General features: G+C 46.8%; 2 protein-coding genes across 7 annotated transcripts in view; both read right to left on the reverse strand.

The window, feature by feature from the left end:
• Positions 1-4,120, reverse strand: part of LOC149341766 (dnaJ homolog subfamily B member 6-like) — a 155,827-nt gene extending 151,707 nt beyond the window's left edge. Inside the window, exon 1 of the mRNA XM_089543937.1 lies at positions 3,710-4,120. The gene's annotated coding sequence lies outside the window, so the exon portion shown is untranslated. The remainder of the gene's footprint in view (positions 1-3,709) is intronic.
• Positions 4,121-6,853: 2,733 nt separating this feature from the next.
• The window catches only part of HDAC4 (histone deacetylase 4), a 252,546-nt gene continuing 239,440 nt past the window's right edge, over positions 6,854-19,959 (reverse strand). For all 6 annotated transcript variants that reach the window (XM_089543945.1, XM_089543942.1, XM_089543943.1 and 3 more), the window contains 6 exons: positions 19,116-19,213; positions 15,763-15,881; positions 14,696-14,765; positions 13,583-13,731; positions 12,415-12,550; positions 6,854-11,421 (listed from right to left, as the gene is read on the reverse strand). In XM_089543945.1, the coding sequence (XP_089400071.1) occupies positions 11,361-11,421; positions 12,415-12,550; positions 13,583-13,731; positions 14,696-14,765; positions 15,763-15,881; positions 19,116-19,213 (633 nt within the window). In that variant the 3' untranslated portion in view covers positions 6,854-11,360. The remainder of the gene's footprint in view (positions 11,422-12,414; positions 12,551-13,582; positions 13,732-14,695; positions 14,766-15,762; positions 15,882-19,115; positions 19,214-19,959) is intronic.

Genomic DNA, 19,959 nt, shown 5'->3' on the forward strand with positions numbered 1-19,959 from the left:
TTATTTCCGCAAGCACGCTTTGTCACTGCTCGAATTAAGCAGGCAGTCTTTCTGATAGCACTGCTGTTACCACCTGGAGGGTGGCTCTCTTGGGAACCACTTTTCGGTTGCGCATTCCTCACACTCGTCATACCCTACTCCTCCCACGCTAACCATCCTTCAGATGGTTCAAGTAGCCACCCTCCGGTTATAACATTCCTCCCCTCTTCCTTCCACGGTAATCACCCTTCGGTTGCGCATCCCTCTGCTCTCGTCATGCCCTCGTCCTTCCACTCTCCGGGAGGTTGTAATGGCAGTCACCCCTACTACACCGAGACGAAACCCGTATACTGGCGCTTAAGAGCTAATGCTAAACGAGACTTTGGCTCACACCAGGCTGCCAGTACCGACGAACGAGCACAATTTTATCGTGAAATTTTAAAAGAAGCGCGCTTTTGCACTGCTGCGCCGGCTCTCCATGGAGGAAGAGTTCTTTCCTTCCTCCTGCGCCGCATGTTCTTCGTGTTCCAAATGCACCAACGCGGCCAAGTATATCTACTCTTGTGAAATTTTGTTTGTGCATATCCTTTGGCTGATGGTCGAACGATGCTGTGCATGCGGCGCGCTAGCTTCCTTATGAGGGCCCCGAAATGGCCAGATGCAACCACTGGTGACTCTATGAACGGTGCGGCCGGATATGTGTGGACATCGATAGCAGCTAGTCACGACCGTCATGAAGCATGTGTCCGCGTTGATCTTCGCGCGATCATCAAGTAGCATTCGAGTAATAAGTCGATCACGGATGAATGAAACATGAAACAGAGTGGTGACAGGTCAAGAATGATGCGGCATATGCTCCTCAAAGGAAGCCCTCCAGCCAATGGATTCGACCATTTTTTATGACGGGTTAATCCAGTGAAGCTGTGGCTACTATAATTGAAAGCTTTGGTGATTATTTGTCTGAATTAAAGGCCAAAAGCCAGATCGAAATTTTGTCCTTCAGCAAACAGAGCGAATATCGACGACCGTGCGTCCACGGATGGATGGATGGATGATAATGGCTTTACCCTTTGTACCGGGCGGTAGCTTTCGCCACCTAGCCTATACTTCCCCCATTGTTGATTTATTTTTCCCTTCCCTTTCTTTCCCTTTCGCTCTTACAATGCCTAATCTGTCTATCATTTCCCCCTCGAAATTCACCCCTCCCTTGATTTCCGCCACCAATCCTCCAACCTCCCCTTCGTCAATGTCACGCTTTTCCCATCCACTCGCCCGTCCTCCCCAGTAAATCCCAGCGCTATCTCTATGGCCGTTGCTGCCCCCTCTGGGAGGGCTGGGCGGAGTTCTGCGCACCTCAGAACCAAGTGCTCTATGGTCTCCGTTTCCGTTTTACAAGCAGAGCACAAAATATCCACGTCTTCAAATTTGGACCTGTACGTTTTTGTTCTCAGAGTCCCTGTCCTAGCCTCAAAAAGCAGTGAACTGCCCCGCGAATTATCGAATAATCGCTCTTTTTTGATGTCCTGTTTTCGTGTCCTATATATGCCTAGCGCCGATTTTTCCTGCATTCTTTCTTTCCACATCCTTCTTTCCGTCTCCTTTACTTCCGCTTTCACGTTAGTCTTTTGTTGCGTCCCATCCCTCACCCGTAAATACTTCATTCTTAGCTTTCGGGTTCTATTAGTCCATTTTGTGTTAATACTTTTCATGTACAGATACTTGTACACCTTTTTCGCCCACCTTGTTTCCTCCATTTGAGTTAGTCTCTGATCATATTTCAGTTTGCTGATGGCCTCCCGAACCTCGAACGACGCCCAACCCATATCTCCCTGGACTCCCTCATTCGGAGTGTTCCCATGGGCTCCCAAGGCTAGCCTTCCCACACTTCTTTGTCTGACCTCTAGCCCTGACTGTACTTCTGATTTCATGCACAGGACTGCATTTCCAAATGTGAGGCCCGGTACCATGATTCCCTTCCATACTCCTCTAACCACCTCATACCTATTATAGTTCCATAGTGCTCTATGCTTCATAATGTCTGAATTCCTTTTTCCTTTATTCTTCAGAATCCTCTCATGCTCTTCCAGATATTTTTTCCCTTCACTTAGCCATACACCTAGATACTTATAAGTTCTCACATGGTCTATCATAGTGTCTTGTTTTTCTAGTGGGTCTCCCTTCTCATCATTATAGACCATTATCCCTGACTTCTCTCTACTGAACTGGAGTCCTAGCTTGTTGCCCTCCTCACCACAGATTTTAGCTAGTTCCTGCAGCCTATCTCGCTTGTCTGCTAGTAGAACAATATCATCCGCATACATTAGTCCAGCCAGCACTTGGTTTACCTTCTGACCATCCTGCATATAACTCACGTCTACTCCTACCCCACTCTCTTCCAACCTCTTTTCCATTTGGCTCACATATACCATGAAAAGTAGAGGTGATAGTGGGCAGCCCTGCCTTAGCCCTCTCTTAATTTTTGCTGGTTTTGTAGTTTCTCCCTCCCAGGTTACTACGACCTCATTGTCTGAATATACACGTTGTAGATATTCAACCAGATTTCTATCAGCGCCATATCCCTTCAATTGGTCCCAAAGTTTTTCCTGATTCACATTGTCATATGCCCCCTTAATGTCTAAAAATGCCATCCATAGAGGCCTCTGACTTGCCTCAGCTAGCTCTATATACTGCGTTATGACAAATAGATTGTCCTCCAACCGTCTGTCCTTTCGGAAACCGTTCTGCAACTCTCCCAAGATCTCCTCACGCTCTGCCCATTCTTCCATTCTCATTTTCACCATCTGCATTGCTAGCCTGTAAATAACTGATGTGACCGTAATTGGTCGGTAGGATTTAATGTTGTCCCTGCTTCCCTTGCCTTTGTATATTAGTCTCCTCCCTCTACTACTTTTTCAATGATCTGTCGTAATTTCAGTTTGCTTTTTTTGCCTAGTATGGTAATTAATCTCATAGGTATGCCATCTGGTCCTGTCGCTGTTCCGATGGGAACCTTGCCTTCTATTCTGTCCCAGTCCCCTGCTGTTCTCTCCCTAGGCTCTTCCTCCCCTGCCCCATTGCTGTCCCTGCTCTCCCCTAGACCATCCGCCACAGGCTCTTCAAATGCTGCTTCAATTGTTTGTCTGATAAATTCTTGTGCTTCCTCTCCCTCTACCCTTTTTCCATCCTGTGTGGTCAGAGTGTGTTGGATGCCCTCTGTTCTCTTCCCCTGTAGCCTTATGTGCTCCCAAAACCTCTTTGCAGCATTCCTATCTTTCTTATTTACCTCCATCATCCACTGGACTCCTGCCTTTCCTATTTTGGCTTGGACCAATGTCGCTGCTTCCCTTTTGCTCTCAAGGTATTCATTCCATTTTGCATCCACTTCGTCTGGTGGGGCCCCCCTTTTCTTTGCAAATCTGTGTTCCCTGGATGCCTCCTGCCTTCACTTCCCTGTCGTCACACAAGCAAGGTTGCTTACAAATTTTAAAGCTCATTTTCGCCGCAACAAAACACCGTCCCGCTGCGAAACTTGACATAAAGGACCAGAAAACTGCGAAGAACATACCGCGAAAGTTTAAGCAAAATAAGACGAGGTGGTAAAAACGTCGGAACTATCTCGCGACGCGCGAGTACATTTCATGGCTACAAAGTTTCATTTGTGTGATGGTTAAATCTGGGTAATGCCCCGCTCGCGGATATGGCGAACGTCTGTGACGCGTGATTACCTCACCTTGCTCAGGAGCGACGCTGTGGTGAGGGGCAGGATCCAAGCCCAAGCTCTGGCTGACAACAGTTTACAGTCCTGGCGGCCGGTAGCTCGATCTCCTGACTTCACTGTCCGCGCGCACTTAGCTTCCGAAGCCGGTGGTGCCCCTCCAGCGACCGGACGGCCACAAATCCCTGTACGTGCTGGTCAAGCGCTGGAGGCGGTGACAGAGCGCGTGAGCGTGTTTATCGCCTTTTGCGGCTCTGCTGGCGCCGACGGGTTTTGCCGTAGCCCGCGCAGCGCACCGTCCTTCCCGTATCTCGGCGCGCGTAGGGGATCGAGAACACCGCACCCGCGAGCGGGGCTTTGGGAAAGTGCGCGAGAGCGAGTTACGAGGAGACGTCAGACGAGGAACGTAAGCGTTTTTTCGAAACAACTACCGTACGACGCGGCGCAAGCGCAGCAGATCGTCGGCCGACGCGCGTCCGTTTCTGCGCCAGCAGCAGGCGAAAAAAAAAAAAAAGTTTTGGATCTCTGCCTCTGCTAAGCTGGCTAATACTGCTGTCACACGGGCGATTGCTTGGGGATCTTTCACTTCGACGCGCCTTTTTTTTGACGGTAGCAGCCAGTGGTAAGCACGTAAATTTACGCGAACCATCATGCGAACCATATGCTAGTCTTTCTAGGGACCCTATAGACCAGATTTTTGAGCCTCTCCTGGGCGCGGCCATTTTGCACCGACTGGCGCGCCGCGGTGCGGGCGTTTCTTTGGGGACTGCGGGGCTGCGGCAGTTCCGCGGCCGCGCCTGCATATAGCCGCGCTTCGGGCGCTAAAAAAACATTGTCGAGCATACTTCCGCTGCGTGGCTGTGTTGCAGGAAGTATTTACGTTATCAAAGCGATAACATTGACGCGTTTTAATGACATTTAGTTTGACATTCAGGTTAATTGTGCCGGCGCTTAGAACGCGCTCGTGCTTAATCGAATTCCGTCTTGGTGCTCCACCGCAAAGAAACTTTTTATTCAATATCAAGAATTAGGTGTGCGGCTAGTATGCAGTTCCAATTCCCATGCACTCTTATTCCTTCCTGCCGGCCATAAAGCCCCCCCCCCCCCCCCCCCCCTTCCACAAACGGCTTTCTTGTCGCCGCGCCAGTTTATCAACAAATTACCGCTGTGAGCTCAACTGAGTCGCAGCGCCAACAGAAAACAAATTTTGACATGGTTTATGCAACCTGGTGCATAAAAACGTACTTCCGCTTAATTTATAAAAGCTTGAATAGATATGAGCAGCTAATCCAGCTTTTACTAATTCTGAGGTCCGAAGTCGCGTTATTTTATTCAGGAGCTCTCGCCGCGTGTGAGAGCGTTGCGTAGGCGTTTGGCTAAGTGTGGAAAATGTAATGAAATCGCGCATATTTTCCTATGAATAATGTAGGTACCGCACCGCTGCGGTGGCTCAGTGGTTACGGCTCTCTGCACTGGCCCAAAAGACGCGGGTTCGATCCCGGCCGCGGCGGCCGAATTTCGAAGGAGGCGAAATTCTAGAGGCCCGTGTACTGTGCGATGTCAGTGCACGTTAAAGAACCCCAGGTGGTCGAAATTTCCGGAGCCCTTCACTACGGCGTCCCTCATAGCCTGAGTCGCTTTGGGACGTAAAACCTTAATAAACCAAACCAAGCTAAGGTAGATACCAACAGCAGAAAGATACTATAGATAAACCTTTACCCCCCAGATACCTCTGACAAGCGTGCGGAAAAAGCAGCTGAAATCGGTAGCGGTCGTGCTTACAATCGTGTCATGAAATGTGTTTAATGGGAACAAGAGCAAGCTCAGCGCAAGGATGCCGAACACGTACTGTTGATCGAAAACACGCGCTCCGTCGGGACAACCTTCAGTCTGCAGCTCGCCTATCCAGTTACTATACTCCACTGAGTCAAATCAGTAGATCTACATTCTGATGCATAAAATTATCATAGATGATATCGCACGTAAACGGCGACAACAAACGACACGACAGCGCAGAAATCTGCTTAGAAGTGCCGGTTTCCAGTCCGTACACTACCTGGCCGACTACCCTCGGATGTCACGTTAACGAGTAACTGCGCGCAAGATAACCGCAGTACTGTCTGGAAGAGGGAAAATGTGAGTAGTGACGCACAGCACACACCCTCATACGTTAGCTGATGAAGCATAGCAACGGCAGAAGCGAACACGTAAACATGCGTTCTACGCGCGGCGCCGGCGCGACCCGCAGTCCCTCGGGCCGCGCGCGCCGACAGATGGCGACTGGTGTCGAGAGTAGGAGCGCGCCCGCAGCCTGCGTGCGAGGGTAAAAAAATCTGGTCTATATATGCTGCCAGCGCAGTAGCGCAGCAACATGCGCAGCAGGTAGCGATGCCAACGCGCGCTCTGGCTGTACTCTGGCGCTTCTACTTAAGCTTACTTGTTCCTACAAAAGACCACCCTTGTTACAGCGTGTTATGGACGTCAAGATCGGGCACACCTGTTCGACATTTTTTTCTCAGTGCCCCTAGTCCTCGAGATGCACATAGCGCTGCACCGTCAACGTACAATCAAGAATTGTGTGGCTGCGTTCAAAGTTTTTCACGTTCTCGACACCGCCGTGTTGCAGCACCGCCTACGACGTCGCTGGATACGCAGCGCAAGTCAGGTAAATATGGCAACGCGGTGCCATTGCTACCGTTGCCAGGCTTGTCTAGCCACATGGTAATTACCGTACAGTAAGTTGCTGTAGTTGCCATGTTTACCGTACGGTGTGGCTAATCTATCTGCGAGTACTCGTCGATATACGCAGCGTACGTTTCGCTGTTGCATGACTGTGCGCATTGTACGGGTGTTGGCTGCCCTTCGCCATGTCTCTAGTGCCAAGCAAACTGAATTCACTATATAAACTTAATGCGAGCCGAGGTACTGCGCTGACCCTAATGGTGCTTTAGCCTGTGATTTTGATCTCATCTTCCCCTTCCATCAGTCATAGGTGCGGTGGAGGCGAGTTCTCCCACAGCCGATCGAGCATATATGTGCGCTTGCAGCTTTTCTGTCCGAATTACTATCAACTCCTGCTTCGCCTAATAAGAAACTAAAACTTTTGCCATGTCATATAGGAATGCCGTTGTGGCAATTAAACGACACGACAGTCATCACTGATAGGCACTGAATAATGGTTTATTAATGATACAAATGCATGACAAAACAAAAAAGAAAACAAGAGAAAGTACAAATACATTCATATTTTTTTTCAATATCCATAATTACATAACACACTTTACAATGGCACAAAGTGCACATACATGTGGCAAAAAATATATACTTTCATCTTTGCTTTGCAATGAAATAGCGCAATAATATATAATTGAAAGAAAACACAAACATCTCTATGACTGTACAGCTTAAGTTATCATATATATCTCTGCAACATACAATATACAAGATTGTGTAACAATATGGGTCAAACAAGAAAGCAATAAACGAAACATGTCAGGTTAGCCAAGCACACCTCCAACTAACCATGACTAGCCTCGACCCAGCACTCTTCCATGTCTGCGGCATGGTCACATGCAAAGAAAGTGTTTCAAGGTGAACTGCAACAATGTTTGCTCCATATCCAGCATTTCGACAAAGATTTATCGCATGGTTTGAAAACGAATGCTCAATGGAACAAGGCCGCTAAAAGTTCAACAGAGAGGGCATCCAAAACCATCCTCAATTAATTGACTAGATCAATCATTGTGTGTGTTTAGAATCAAGCCAAAACAGATGTCTGTGTAGAAAACACAGAATGCTTAGAGGCTGTATGTGTAACGGTAGCAATTCAAAATTTCATGTTGGTAGTGTAATGCAACAAAAAGTGGCACATTACAAAGCTCCACGGTAAAAAAGGAAGCCTTCATAGACGCATTTTGTTTCGGTACATGTTTTACAGAATGCTGGCTCCAGACAGTGCTTCATATTAAAGAGACATTATCTTTCTTTTCTCGATTTCATTTCAAGCTGCACTGCTGACAAATTGAAAAGCTGATTATTAGTTATGCAATCAAAATTTCTAACCGGTTCCAGGTCAGCATGGTTTAAGAAACAATTCGCAGTTGATTCCATCTGGTATCAACCGAGAATTGTACCTTAAACCAGTTTTACCAGTTACGATATTTTCACCAGGCTCTCCTTTAATGCAAACAATAGTATTTTGGCAGGATGCAAATCCACACGATACAGCTTTCATGAAATAATAATAAAAATGTGTGCAGTCTGTATTCATTCCTTAGCCCATGCGAAGATATAAAAGCCTGACCTTTAAATCCAAGAAGCAAGCCCCAAGAAAAGTATGCGATGACTTTTCCATAAACACTTAATACATGGCCAGATTGCAACAGTCTTTGTTTGTCTTCTTTTATGATTACCTAACAGCCCTCAAAGTGACTCAGGGTTTCAACATTACAAAGCATGTTGTTCCTTAAGCGCTGCAGCCAGCATGTGCGGTATGCAGTATACTTTGTTTTGACCTTGAAATGAGGTTTCTTGAGACGGAGTAAAACCAGTACTGTACAAATGATATACTATATGGCGTCATAACATGTTACATGTATAGTATCGTCAGTGACTCGCAGGGGGCGTGGGGGATGGTGGTGGCACGATGCACAACAAATGAGTGACAACGTTGGGTATGGGAGAGAAAAAGAAAAAAATAATGAAAGCCATTAAAAGAGCTTGTGTATTTACAAATAAAATGATTAATGACCAAGTGAAGCAGCTTTCAGATGTGCACAGGACAGCAACAAGAAATGATCCCATGAAAGAGAGCACAACATGGGAATAGTGATAGCCACAGACTGGAGCATGCTAGAGCATGTTCAGTGGTAAACAGTGCTATCGCGTCCAGTCATGTGTTCACAATGCATGAAACACGTATATCATATATATGTATATGCCTTCACACATGCACACATAGATGGAAAGAAACAGACAAATATGAACTTCACATCAGGGTTCACAGCTGAGGGAAAAAAAGCTAACATTCAACAGTTCGAAACAATACAGTGCATGAAAAAAAAAAAAAATATGAAGAAAGCACAGAGAGGTTAATGAGGGTTTTCACTAGCACAGCAAATGTATTGTACATCACAAAGCACGCCAGTTTTGTAAGGAACTTAAATCACTTGGCAAACTCTGCAGCTGAAGAACCAGACGCTAGCGCTGTCTGAGACATTTGTTCTTCCGCTGACGTCGCCAAGCAGTTGTCAAATCAGCATGTATGCATTCCTTTGAAGGTGTTTTGTATGGAAATATTTACATAATGAATGCTGCGGACATATATACTGCTGCCCTTTCAGCAAGCAAGGTCAGCATGTTAGGCTGACCAACTTTTCCCCAATGACTGGATCACTCTTTTTGCTCAATGAAGGCTCAAAACCAAAGAATGCTGCACATATGTAAATGTGTTCAGGTTCTTTTTGATGGTAACAAAACCTAGAGTGTGGCCTATAGAACTATGGCCCCCAGGAACCACATACCAATCAAATTTTGTTCTGGTTGTTCGTAGAATGCAGCAACAACAAAAAAATGCAGTGCGCAAGACAAACTAGTGCAGTGTTGCAGTTACTGCACCTATCAGTCATGCACTCTGTGCACCAGAGCACTGCCCCAGAGGGTTGCGCTTGGTTTTAACATACAATACCAAGCCCCCCTCCCCAAGTCTCAACACCCTACAACGCAAAAGCCACCTGCAATCTCCTCCATCAGCAGTTCCACACAAAATGGTCGTCAGCGCCTACCACAGCAATGTACCAAAAGCAACTACACGCGGCTATGGGTACCAACAGTCAAAGGACAGGCAGACATCACTTTGCTTTCCAACGCTGGCCCTGCAGCAGCTGCTGTAGAAACGCGTAGCACGCATCCCCGCAGGTATGATACTGACGAGGTTATGACTAGCATTGCTTCAAAAAAGCCGTAAAGCTCACAAAAACTTAGTACATCCAAAAAACTCTGTAGTATGTAATGCCCATCACAGTGGCATAATAAGACCACTGCAGCAGTGTAAAAACACATTTGTTTAGTAACTAGGGTAACGAGCTAGTACTCTCCACTCGCTGCTTTTTCATAAAAATGGCTGCAACAGTTATACAGATGTTTCCCCCTTGTCCCTTTTTTTTTTCTGGACAAAAAAAAAAAAGAGAGGGTAGCTAGATGTTCCTCTACTTGATGCTGTACTGAGGCTCTATAGCAGACAGTGCATGCACACTTGTGCATATACAAAGTGCAGTTGTACATTACGAATACAAACCTCTCAAAGTCATGCACCCAATGTAAGATAAGACCTCAATGCAGCATTGTTTTAATGCTTCCATCTTCCTGCCACTCCACTGCTACATCCACTTTCTCCCTTATTATTTCCTTGTCATCCTTCAATGTATCTGACCCAAAAGCCAAGTCAGTATAGTGCACTCCCTGGAGCTGCAAAAGACTGTTTCCTTCACAGAAAATGTAAACAAGTCTGCGAAGCCGGTTCACTGACTTGCACCATGCGCTACTGCCACACACCCGTGAGTGTGCACAGCCACACATACGAGCTCAATTCCACAACTCTACATCCTGTCAGCTTTTTCTTTTTCAACAGGCAACTTGTGCACAAGTAAAACTACTGATCCCAGCATCTTGGGAACTATAAAAAGTATGGTTGATGCACATGGGGCACACAGTGCAACCATGTGTTGCAAAAAGTGCGCTATGACAGTAGCAGACAAGACAGCTCTTCACAACTACTCAGTTGTGTGACCCAAACAGTTCATAAAGTTGCTTGCGGTGATGTTAAAAAAATGTGTACCATGTTCTGTCCTTAAGTGTCCAACTGGTGGACGCAGGACAGATGGAATCTGTGTTGATCGTACACAAGACGACTCTGCTGCTCTGCATCTGTGCAACCAACAGATGGCACAAGGTGAGAATCTCTGTTGGCACAAATTAGCGTAAAGAGACACCAGGGGAAAAAGGATTCCAGGAAAGCGTTATTAAAACTGACTGCAGCCAAATGACTGTAATACTCATGATATAACATGCTTGGAAACAATTCCCCACTTTCCACAAGTCAGAGGTTCTACTAGATGCTGATGCTGTTCCCAGGCGACGCAGTCGACAGTGTTTTTGAAACTGGCACCTGCTAGCTAATAATATGTTTAAACCTGTAAACAGGTACCCTTCAATGCATTCACATGCTGCCATTAGATGTCAAACACGTCAACTGCAAAATTTCGAGCAGCTGCTGCGTTACAACTGGCAAATAAACGCTCCGTGACAACAAACAACGTCAACAAAATACAAAAGACAGTAACAGGATACAGATCTGCTGAGGGTAACATGAGTATGCCTCTTCAAGGACTCGGCTGTGTTTGCCAGGTGGTTCTGGTTCTTGACCTGCATGACCTCTGAAATCGGCATGAACTTGTGGCTTCATTCCTGATTTTGGGAAGTGACGGAAGACAGCTGTGTCTCTGACAGCCGTGCCACTGCACTTTCTTTTTGCTGATGCTTCAATGGTGTCGGGGTGAGCTTGTGTTCCTTGGCTCGTTTGGGCAGGAGTCATCAGCAGTTCACACCAGTTCAGCTGAAAAACCTTCACCGCTGTTTCAGAACCGCTGTTGTGTGCACCACCAACTGCTCACTTATCTTGGTCCTCTTCCATTGGTTCATCTTCCGGAGGTGGATCGGACTTTGGACCCCTGTTTTGCAAGTGGCAGAAGAGAGGGAGAAAGAAAGAAAAAAAATGAACCCAATTAATTAAAGCAGCAAGTTGCGTCAGCTGGAACAAATTATTCATGGTATTGCTGTGCTAAGAGGACAGAAGATGAGGCAGGAAAACGAGCAGCGATCATTTTGTCTTCATTGTCCACAGTACAGTTTACTTTCAATAGATTGGTACACAGCTACCCCCTCCTTCGGCTGTTCATTCTCGCCCTCCTTTTGTCATCGCCTTACTTTCTGTCTTCACCGTGCTCTTTGCTTTGCTATAGCTCTGCCAGTTATGCCAACAGCAACGACTACGACAACAATGTGCAAGATGGAAACAGGCGCCTAAGAGCCGCGCTCTAAAAGAACAAATAGATAGCTGGCCACCTTCTTAGCATGGCCCAAAGGCATTCAAAATAGTTAGCATAAATAGGGCCCCTTTGGTGTCTACTTGTTAGAGGAGCTACAAGATAGGCAATGAGAGAAGTCTCTTGCACATATACAAGAATGTATAGGTGTATTAAAATGGGAACTGCTGCAGAAGCCCATATATTTCATTGAAGCTATATTTTTTCTTTGCCCGATCCTACTTCTTCCAGGACCTCATTTTTCTGAAGCTACACTAGGTGTCAGGAAAGCACAGGTTGGCCCCATAAATGCAGCGCAATTCAGATACAGTGATTCTGTTTTTGTTAGAACTGTACTATCGCGCTCAATATGAGTTGCAACGCGCGGTCATCGACCGGGGCTCATTCCGTGGTGTGCCTCCTCCAAACAGTCGCTCGGAATTCTGGGAGAAACTTTTTCCTGAGCGGGGGTGCTGTTGTTTCCTGGAACAGCAGTTTCTCCCAGAATTCCGAGCGACTGTTTGGAGGAGGCACACCACGGAATGAGCCCCGGTCGATGACCGTGCGATGCAACTCATATTGAGCGCGATAGTACATGTAAACAGATGTACAGAGCTCAGTGGATGGAGTTTCACTCACTGCATCTGGGCAGCAGCCATGGAGAGGGAAGCCAGGGCAGTGACTGTCTCCACTTCTTCTTTCTCCTTCTGCTGAGCCTCGAGCAGAGAAGAGCCCATGGTGGCCGCCCACTTCTTGACACACGGCCAATGCGGTGCTGCATAGATAATGCAAGAAGGAGAGCGAGTGAGCGGGACAAAGTGCATGTGCTACAACAGCAAGCACACAAATTTACACTGCTGTAGGTGGCATGCTAGCACTGTGCTAGCATGCATGCAGCATGGTAAAGTATAGCAACATCTTAGAAATTCTGTGCAAACATTTTTGGTTACACAAAACTCTTTCCATGGGACACTCTGAGCCAGGTCACAAACCAAACATGAAGTTTATGCTTGCCGTCATCCTTGCAGCTAAAGGGATGACGTGGAATCACAAGGAAGCATGCAAAGCGATGACGTCCTGAGTGCTCACTGTAATTACATTGTGGGCATTGCTGTAGCCTGTCAGGATAGGGTGGCATTGCAAGAATGCCCCGAGGGCAGTGCAGTGGCAGCACTGTCCTTGGTGCATTCTAGTAATACTACTCCACCCCTTTATTAGCTGACAGTTGCAAAGCACACCAAATGACTGAGACATAATCAGTTTCCATCACACCATTCAGAGATGGGGCACGATTTTCCTTTCTCACTGTCCTATGCTGCTGCCTGTGGTGTGGTGCGGCAGATGCATTGGAATGGTTTTACTGAAATTATAATGGGAGGTCTACCCGTGTGTAGAAATGGGGGACCAATATTGTACTAATACATGTAATAAAAAATTGCCAAATGATGGCAATGACAACCACATACCAAATGAAAGGATACTTTGCATAAAATATTTCACAACTTTCTTTTATAGAGGCAAGGATGTGTGCTGCGCTGTAATGAAAAGGATGGGGTTGGTATTCCTAGAAATGCTAGAGCCACATTTTAATCCAGTTAAGCTTTAAAAAAAAATACAAGGCTGAAGGGACATATTCACATAATGCACAAAAGTGAATTCATGTAATTGGAGCATCAGCTGTGAGTGAGTTTAATGGGTTCACCATAATAGGTTCACATGACCTATCATGGTAGGGGAGAAGGTGGCTAGGGCTTTCCAAACTTTCCTAAAACACAACGATTCTCTCGAAACGAATGCTGCCACGTACCCTGGATAGCGGCAGTCTTCTGGAGCAGCTGGACGGCAGCTGCGCAGGGCTGCCGAGTGACCTCCTCCTCGCGCAGGGGCGTACACTCATCCCCAAGCAAAGCAGCCACACACTCCTGGGAGCAGTCGCAGATGGACGGCAGGTCGTACCTGCAAAGGACACAACAGCAATCAGTGAAGACACAACAGCAGAAGTGTTCCGATCATTCCCACATAGGTGGCCGTATAGAGTTTTTACGTAGAGAACAGAAGAAGGTAACAGTTGCTGGCTACCATAACTGTCTCATTCATGGCAGCCGCCTCAACAACAGCCAGTGAAAAAGAAGAAAGAATAGGGAGGTAGCAAGAAAGAAGGAAGGCAGGAGTTACACCAGGGGATACAAGAGATTGGTAACGGCCATTCACAAAGAATACACACATTCACACAAACCAGGCAATATGTACTTTCAGCGTCGAATGGAAAGTGAACAAGGCATTTGAAATGGGAGCAGCAAAACAAGAAGATCCTACTTGGGACAGACTTGACTATCAATGCATTTGATTATCATTTTGATGGCATCAAGACTGCTGCGTGAAAGTGTTAATAGGCCCCTGCGTGTATTTCTTCTCCAGCAGCTAATATTTTGTATTCTTGTTCGGCGCTAATGTTTTCATTTTTGCTTTTGGCTTGACGCTAATGGTGCAACCCAGTGAAGAAAGACACTCTTGGAACTGGCCTTAACACACCTAGACCAAAATGGAATCCGACTGCTTCCAAATGGTGTTTTGGCCAGTTTCGGTTGGTCGTTTTGACTGGGAGCTACATGTAAATTAGCATCGGCATGGCAGACAGCGTGCTCCTGATACCCAGAAAGAGAGTTAAGCCATGCAAACGAACAAACTGGAACAGATGTGCACTGCCACAATCAATTCCAGAGTTACTCACAGGCACGTAGACTAGCGCAAAATAGACAAGGACACAAAAAAGTAGGACAGGGCACATGCTAGACTTGTAAATGACATTCTAATATGAAACAAAATCTCTTTTAAAAGTAAGAAGTGCTCCGACTTGTACACTACCTGAAAAAAAGCCTTCAACATTGCATGAGATGAATGACATAAAGGTTTCACTCACCCTCCCTCTAGAGCAAGCACCACTTTTCCCTTGGCCAGTGTCATGAGCTGCTTTGTCATGTAGGCAAAACCTGCAAAGCAAATGCCATTGCATTTATTTACAGCAGCTTGCATTGCTGCAATCATGCTCTGGCTTAATGTTAACAGTTCCTCAGCATGCAATACAACGAAGCACAATACAGCTGTGCTGCAACAAATTTTCTAACAGTGCATTTAAAACACATAAAAGCAATGAAAATGACTTGTTTACAGAAGGATGTGTTAGCAGAGATTAAACAGAGGAGTTTTTGTGGCACTTCACTGATACAGTGTTCTGCTTCTAGTACTAGTGTGCAATGGAAGTTAATAAGTGTGTTAAGTCCGATCACACATGTGCACATGGCTGCCGGAGCAAAAACCACGTTTGCTTTTTTGCCATCACCTTAAAGCAAGAATTTCTAAACACTGTGCTCCTACACTGCGGCCACTGGCATGTTGCTCTGCTCCACGAACCACAAAACTAGAGTCTTAGTAATAGCAGCATATCTGCATTTTTTTAATCTATCACCACTTGTTCCGAGGAAGTGGTCACCAAGGAAGAACAGAGAGAACAGCTATAAACAAATGACCCCATTTTCTTTTTGGTCTTCCAGATAAATGCTGCAGCAGGACATCGATGTTACGGTACCATAGATATAGCTTACCAGATAACGTGCAAATGCTGTATAGTGCTTTCAGAGCACATGATTATTACTCATCATTGTCATACACTTGCGGCCATTTTTTAAGTTTAGAACAGGGTTGTACAGAACTTCCACTCTTTCCGTATCCTTTTATGCTTATTCCAACATGTAGTTATTAATGTCTTACAGCAAATATACCTTGACCTATTAGGAAAAATAGTGATAGCTCAGTGACTATGTGAATGTCTCATGACATATAACCATGTGGAAATTACCTATTACATCAGAAGTCTTTAAAACCGGCGACAGCCTGTTATATCTATCAGCGCTGCAGTGATTACAGGACACTATTACTGCCATATACCACAGGATGGTAGCGCAAAGAGCAAATAGGTGATTATCTTACAGGCTGGCGATATCTGGTATCCACCAAGTGGAGGTGGATGGCCAGCAGCAGCATCAAAGCCCGCCGCAACCAGGACAATCTCTGGGTCAAAGTCCCGAGCTATGGGCATCACAATGGTCCTGGGAGGAAAAGAAACGTCCAAAAGAGAATACTTAGGATGCTTTCCCTTGATGAAAATGTGCAATAACATGTAGATCCTTCTTGTAAACCACAAAAAAAAAAAAGAAAGAAAAAGGAATGAAATTTTTTTTTCTTTTCACACTTCAACAAATTAAAGACCTGATTAGTTAAAGTGCTGTCCTCGACCTCGAAATCAGTTAACCAGGGTGATAGTCTTTTAGGAAAATGTAACTAGCTGAAGAACTTAAAAAGTTCACAATAAGAAAAAACAATTAAATGAGCCTGGCTAGATCAATGCACTCACAGATTAGCACCAACAATAATAAGCATGCAGGCTTAATAACTGAAGTATAAATGACAGTGTATTGAGAGCAGAAAAAGATAAGTGCCTCTGTATGCACATAAGAAATCGTGAAAAGAATTTTGAAGACAAAGTTTCAGAAATACAGTTGAACCCCTCAATAACGAAAGCCCTCAAGAACGAATTTCTCGCGGCAACGAAAAATTCTGGCGCCCCCGGCGAACTCCCATAGGGTTCAATGCATTTGTCCCCTCTCAACAGCGAAGGGTTTTTAAAAAGCAGTCCCGCATTAACGAAACTTTGAGGTAGTGATCTGCAACATTTTTTCGGCACATCAGCCAGTCGGGAACATAGAATGGGCAAAACTGCAGCAGCACACTCATCCGACAAGTCGGGCCCATTCATTTCACCTGCCAACAAGCACCGGCGCAGCCATTTTTGTTTACTTTCGGTTGGTTCGGTAATGATGATGATAGCAAAGCAATTTCTTTTTTTGCCCGCTGAAAGCGTCTTTTTGCTAGCCCGTCTGTTGGCGACTACGCATGCACGTGACGTTTCACGTGACTACACCGCCGGCCAACCGGGGAAGAGCAAGGAACCCTTTTTTTTTTTCTTTTCTCTAGTGCGCCGACCACGCTATCTCGCCGATCTTGCCGTCCGCCTTGCGCACATGGAGGAAGAAAAACTAGGAGGGAGCATGACGTCACAATCTTGAAGCCTAGTCATAAAAAATATAATGGAAAGAATCATGGGAAATAGGCCCTCACGTGACAAGGCAGTGGTAGCTCTTAGCCGGATTTCGGTTTCGGTTTCGCTCTTTCGCTGTACGAGCAACTGCGCGACCATGTGCTTGTGTTCACTGACGGCTCCGTGGTGAGCGCAAACTGCTCGCTCGCCGCAGCGGCCACCGTCCCCGAGCGACGCGTGCGCTGACTGCGGCGCAGTGGAGACATTTGAACACATGCTCCTTCGCTGTGCCGCTTCTGCAGTGCCGCGTCGCGAGATTCTCGCGGCCTGCAGGGCGCTGGGAAACATCCCGGACAATCTCGAAGAGCTCCTGTGGCCGCGCGGCAGTGCGCGCACCCGTGACAGAATAATGGTGAGCCTCTGTGCGTTCATCGAGCAGGCGGGCTTGACTTCCCGCTCGCTCTTTGCCAGGTAGTGCACGCGTGACACGAACGCTTCGTGGGTGCTACCTCGGACGGTATACGCGGCCGGGCGCCCCACCCCGGCCGCTAGTGCAGTGTGCCGAGCGCGCGATTAGTCCGAGACAGGACGCTTCGTGCGCGCGACTATGTACATACAGTTTGCTTTTTGTAAGTGATTGTGCGCAGTGGCCGGGAGACCCCGCGCAGGGGCAGACGTAAAGCCGCCGGCACTCTCTCTCGACAGCGAGAGAGAGAAATACTTCACTGCTGCATTTCACGTCGGAACCGCGTATGTGCGCTAGCGTATTCGGCGCGACTTGTGCCTTGAGAATAGCGGAGAACGGCGGGCCCATGGGCGGGCCGAAGTCCGCCTGCCCGAGAAATAGAATCTTGCGCAGCGCGCCGGAGCGCTCGTTCAACACGTCCGTCCGCCGTGAGCGCTCTGGAAGCCGCTGCGCCCTTTTTTAGAGGCTCGTTTCTTCGCCTACTCTCGAGTTCTCCGCTTATAGCATGCGCAGAAATAAACGCTCCGTATGTGTGTATAACGACGAAAGGAATTCCTCTCCATTCTCTTCATGAACCACAGTTGAACAGTGACGAGGTCGCAGCCGCGCTTTTTGATGAAAAGTTTACCTGCAGGTTTCTACAGTGCACCCAAAAACTCGAGTGTAATCAACAGAAGTGTTGAGACGCGGAGCCTTCAGACAACCTCGCGAGCTTGGTACGCATTCCGCCAAAGCTGCAACACAGGCGCTGCGCTTCTGCGCTACATCGGAGCACGGACGTTTACTAAAAAACACCGCTGGTTGGCAGTCTAGTAACTGTGGAGGAGGGCCTATTTCCCAAGAGTCAGTGCGCAAAAGGGCCCTCGGCAGCGGCGTCAGAGGAGGATGGCTTGCAGAGGCTGAGCGCACTCTCTCCTAGTTTTTTTTCCTCCATGCTTGCGCAAGCCGAGTTCGCTCGTGCCTTGCTTGTGTACAGGATTTTTTGTTGTTTTTCGACTGTCGGAAACATGCTGCCTCCTGTAAAGAAGCGCAAGTTTTTGACGCTGCAGGAAAAGGCTGCAATCATCGCCGAAGCTGAAAAAGGCAGAATGAAGACGGAAATTGCGGAGGAGTTCAGTATCCAGTGCAGCTCACTTTCTACGATTCTGAAATCAAAGAATGGCATCATGGCGGCACTCCAGAACGGCGCGCGCGCTCTGAACAAGACTTTGGCAACGCCGGTCTACGAAGACGTGGACGAAGCCGTATTTCAGTGGTTCCTGAACAAGAGAGCGAACGAGGTGCCTTTGTCTGGAAGCCTTCTGCAGCAAAAGGCGATTGACTTCGCGTGCATTCTGGGGCACGACAACTTTAAGGCGAGCGCCGGATGAATAAGTCGATTTAAAGCGCAGCACTGCATCGTCGCCAAAGTGTTGTTAGGGGAGTGTGCGCGCGTCGACGCTGAAGCAGCGTCGTCCTGGATGCAGGAAAGTTACGCAAGTAAGCTCGCGTGATGTGCTTGATGCTTTCGATGTTATCCGGACTTTTCTCGGCGACCACAACGACAACGAAGCTATGCATAGCTTATCAAGCTGCGAAGCCACAGTCGTCAAGCTCCTGCACAGCAATGTCAAGCAGAGCAAAATAAGCGACTTTTTTCATTAAATTTTGGTTCTGGAAGGTAATGGGTGTGCTTATTTGTCCATTTTCGCGAGAGCGAAATTCTCACGACAACGAAAAGGTTTTCCTTCCCCGGCGGTTTCGTTATTGCGGGGTTCGACTGTAGAATGGTACGCTCACCGAAAGGCTGCAATGTATTCGGCATCACCCATGGGGGGGTTCAGTGCACCAGACCAAGCAATGTTGATGTTGAAGCCTGTGCCATCGTCAATGCCAACCTGAATGAGAAGGGTGAGCATCACAAAACGAGAACAGCACGCCCACACATCACTAATTCATGGCTGAAAAGGGCAGCACAGGTGCTAAGCAAACCAGCAGCGTTTGGAAGGTCACCCTATCACCTGTCCAATATCTTACTGCTTCCTTAATTGTGTATAAGAGTGGCTAAGGTACAGTCCACAAAACCCATCCTATATAAAGAAGTCAACTTGCAAACTAACAGTAATCAAAGGGGTCCTCTGTGCATATCAACATACTTCTGCAATTGTCCCTGCGAGTTTCTGAAATGGCAAGAGACTGTCTGGTTCAAGGTATTTTTCACTGTTGCACTGTCAGTGACATTCACGCAGTACTTTGATTTCGCAGCTGCCTTGAGTCACAGATATATACAGTTACCATCGCGAGTCTCACTTCAAGGATGCCAAGCCTCTGATTTCCTTGCTTAGTACCATGAATAACTTGGTGTCAACTTGTCTTGAAAATGTATGCCCCTTGCAGCACAAATAACCGTAAGCATGTGACAAACATTTTTCTGCCATGGAAGCTCAATAATTTCAAAAACACAGTTGCAAAATAAGGTGCTACTCACGAGGCCTTCAGAAATTATGTAATGCTTACTTTAATCAAAGCACTAAACCAATGTTGGAGCCTTTGCGACAGCTCATTTCTGACAATTTGTGAACAAGGAAGGTTCTGGTGCACTAATCACTATCCCTATTGCACAAGTGAGGAAAGGATATAAGGA

The sequence above is a fragment of the Amblyomma mixtum genome, chromosome 5 (assembly GCF_055824585.1).
Source record: "Amblyomma mixtum isolate Tamu chromosome 5, ASM5582458v1, whole genome shotgun sequence".
In the NCBI taxonomy this organism is placed as follows: Eukaryota; Metazoa; Arthropoda; class Arachnida; order Ixodida; family Ixodidae; genus Amblyomma; species Amblyomma mixtum.